General features: G+C 56.9%; 1 protein-coding gene across 1 annotated transcript; it reads right to left on the bottom strand.

Annotated features, from left to right (window-relative positions):
* Positions 1–976: 976 nt before the first annotated feature.
* On the bottom strand, positions 977–2855 carry DICSQDRAFT_175852 (uncharacterized protein; the record flags this gene model as incomplete). Its single annotated transcript, XM_007371719.1, has 4 exons — positions 977–1663; positions 1739–2358; positions 2411–2535; positions 2596–2855. The coding sequence occupies 4 exons, from the start codon at positions 2853–2855 to the stop codon at positions 977–979; spliced, it is 1692 nt and encodes a 563-aa protein (XP_007371781.1).
* Between the last annotated feature and the right edge of the window lie 11 nt (positions 2856–2866).

Raw genomic sequence — 2866 nt, 5'->3', positions numbered from 1 at the left:
CAGCACAGAATTTCCAACTTCACTAATTTCTGGTTTGTATTGTCAATAATATGCGCTACCACCAAGTAGGTGAGCGGAAACAAGGCTCAGACATGCTCTCCACCATAACGCTATTAGGTTCAACCAACTCCTTCTGATCCTCCATGGCCTTCACTCTCCGCTGCTGCGTCTCCGGCAGATGATAAGACATTGTGCCTGGGAGACTTATGTTTGCATTGCTTGAGGTTCGCTAGCCGCGTCTGCTGCGTTCGTCAGGATGTCTGCATGAAACGCTGTCCATCAAGATCTGATCCGTCGGGCGCAATGCCGCTGTCATTGTACACTCCCTCTTCATGCAGCCACGGATTTCGCCATGCAGCAGTTCACAGCTGCCCGTTGAACCTGGTGAGTTGGTGCGTAACAATGACTTGCCTGGTCACGTCAACCCGACCAGACCGCAGATTTGGTACTGATGGCTGCTCCGCGGTGACATGGGGGAGTTGGTACGGCGGACCTGTGCCGGGGAGTTCCTACATACGGGTATGGCACACATACCTGATGGTAGCGACTGGGATAAGGTTGCAATTTGGCAGCGACGTGTCCTCGGGCGACCATGGATGGAAGAGGGTACATACCTTGCTTGACACGTCTGCACCATGCTTCGCGTCTGCACCATGTTCCGCATCTGCACCATGCTCCGCCCGTTCCTGAAAATCGTTCATAACTGTTGTTCCTGGCTGCTTGGTGGACTGCATCTGGTGCAAGTATGTTTGCCAGGCGACTCTTGGAGACGGATACTTGCACTCACCCTGCGCAATTTGGTGCTGATGTTTCCATTTGTCTCCTCCATTTGCCGTTGATTCTTGCTGGCAGAGGGGGCCCATTCGGGAAAGGCATGGCGAACAGTGCTGGCGTGTTCGATGTATCCCAGACAGCTGACTATTACAAAGCAGAGTTGCAGAGAACAAGAGATACCTCACCAGAAGGAGACAATGTATTACGAGAGAAAGGAGGTATACGGAAGCGCAGGTGAGAGGACGTCCACGGGTCTATCTGCGCTAGTAGCCGTCGTATCCTGCTTCTCCTCACGCTCGTGGTTGTGGTCATGGCGCTTATGATGCTTGTGTTGGTCGCGATCAGGGGTGGTTGTAAGGAAGTTGACGATCAACTGCCAGAGGTTGTTCCCGCTCATTGTATGATCCTCCGTGAGCACCGCATGGTCCGCAATCTTGGCCAGCCGTCTCGCCTCCTCGGTATCCCGTCTCGATACAATGCTGCTCGGCGGTGGGTTCTCGTCCATGTCCAACGCCCACGCCCACTGCCAGCTACCTGACGCCACCAAGCCCTGCACGGCCTGTCCGCCCACTACACCCTGCTCTTTCTCCCCAGTGTCAGTCCCCTCCTGTTCTTTGTCGGTCTGAAGGAACGCTTGGAGCTGCACCGTATTCCTCATCGTGTCCTGCCGTGCGCGCTCCAAGTTACGGGTGCGCGCTTTCTCGATCGCCGTCGTCGCTTTCTTGAACTTCTTCCCGAACTTGATCGTCCCATCGATATAACGTCGCACCGCAAGCTCCGAGATCTCGCCGATGAGTTCGGAGGGCAGGCGGAACGCGCTCAGCTCAGACTCGGGCTCGAGCGGGCGGATGACGCCCCGCGTCGAGATGCGTTCGCGGATCATTGTATCCTGTGTCGATGGTGAATGGAAGTTCAGCTGAGGCTTGGAAACGCCTCAGCGGCAGGGATGGAACAGAGAACTTACCAGACCGTTGTCATATACGTCCACCTCGCCGGCATAGTGCTGTAAAGGGTCGGCGCTGGACCTGTGGAACTGCCATCGCGGGCCACCAACATCTGATGACTGTGATGAACTGTGCCCATGAGGTGGGCTACGAGGGCTGCTTGGGATAGGGGGAACCTCGACTTCCGAAGTCGCGTGTCGACGGCGCAGGAAGCTACTTGCGCGCGACACGCTGGCGCTGAACGCGCGACGTTTCGACTTTCTGCGCTCGGGCGCGACAGGAGCTTCGGAAGGGCCGCACTGCGAGGCGCCGACGCTGTTCGCAAGTGAGGGAGAGCTTATTGTACTAGCGACATCATCAGCCACCAGAGGCTCAGACCGGGCAATTGGTAGGTGAGAGGGTCCGCTGAGCGAGGCTTGTTCCTGGTTGGCATGGGTCGTGGAAGCAGAGCTGAGGAGGTTCATCTGCGTACTCTCAGGTGATAGGGTCGTTCTGTTCTCGTTACCCAGGATCGTGGGCACTTCCGTGCTCGGCTTGGGGAGCATGCCTGTCACGTACTTGATGAATGTGGCCATTGCACGGAAGCAATACTTGCCCGGGGTTGTAAACGCGAATAAGATCGGAAGCGTATGCGCGCAATCTGCTCCTTGGAGGTGAGACGTAGAGATCGCTTGGCCATTGGAGGCACGTACCGTCGTAGACTTGTAGGTGAACCTTAGTCGGCCCGCATCGCTGCTCGATCCCCTCTAGTGCGGGGTACAACAACTTTGACTCGGGCTTCACAGGATACTTCTCCGGATGCGCAGCCTTGTGCGCGCTGCGTGTACAGTCCCGTCAACCGCATTTACGATGAAGACAAAGAAGTTTCTGTACTCACAAGTAGATGATCTCATCTCTTAGCACCTCCTTATCCCCGGCACTGACGAGCAGCGGCGGCAGCCCACCGAGGTAGCTCACAACCGGGCTCACCAACGGATGCGTCAACAAATAGTTCGGCGTGTACATGTGCACCTGCCCGTCGATCGCGAGCCTCTCGCCCTTCGCCGTCGTCATCTCCAACTTCTGGCTCCGCACACTGTCCAGGGCGACGGCGGTAGGAAGAGACTGCGCTGCGCCCGGGTGCAGCTTGCGTCCCATGGACGGGTCGT

Source organism: Dichomitus squalens, assembly GCF_000275845.1.
Source record: "Dichomitus squalens LYAD-421 SS1 unplaced genomic scaffold DICSQscaffold_209, whole genome shotgun sequence".
Lineage (NCBI taxonomy): Eukaryota > Fungi > Basidiomycota > Agaricomycetes > Polyporales > Polyporaceae > Dichomitus > Dichomitus squalens.
The sequence above is the reverse complement of the archived record's forward strand: the minus strand, read 5'-3'. Positions and strand labels throughout refer to the sequence as shown.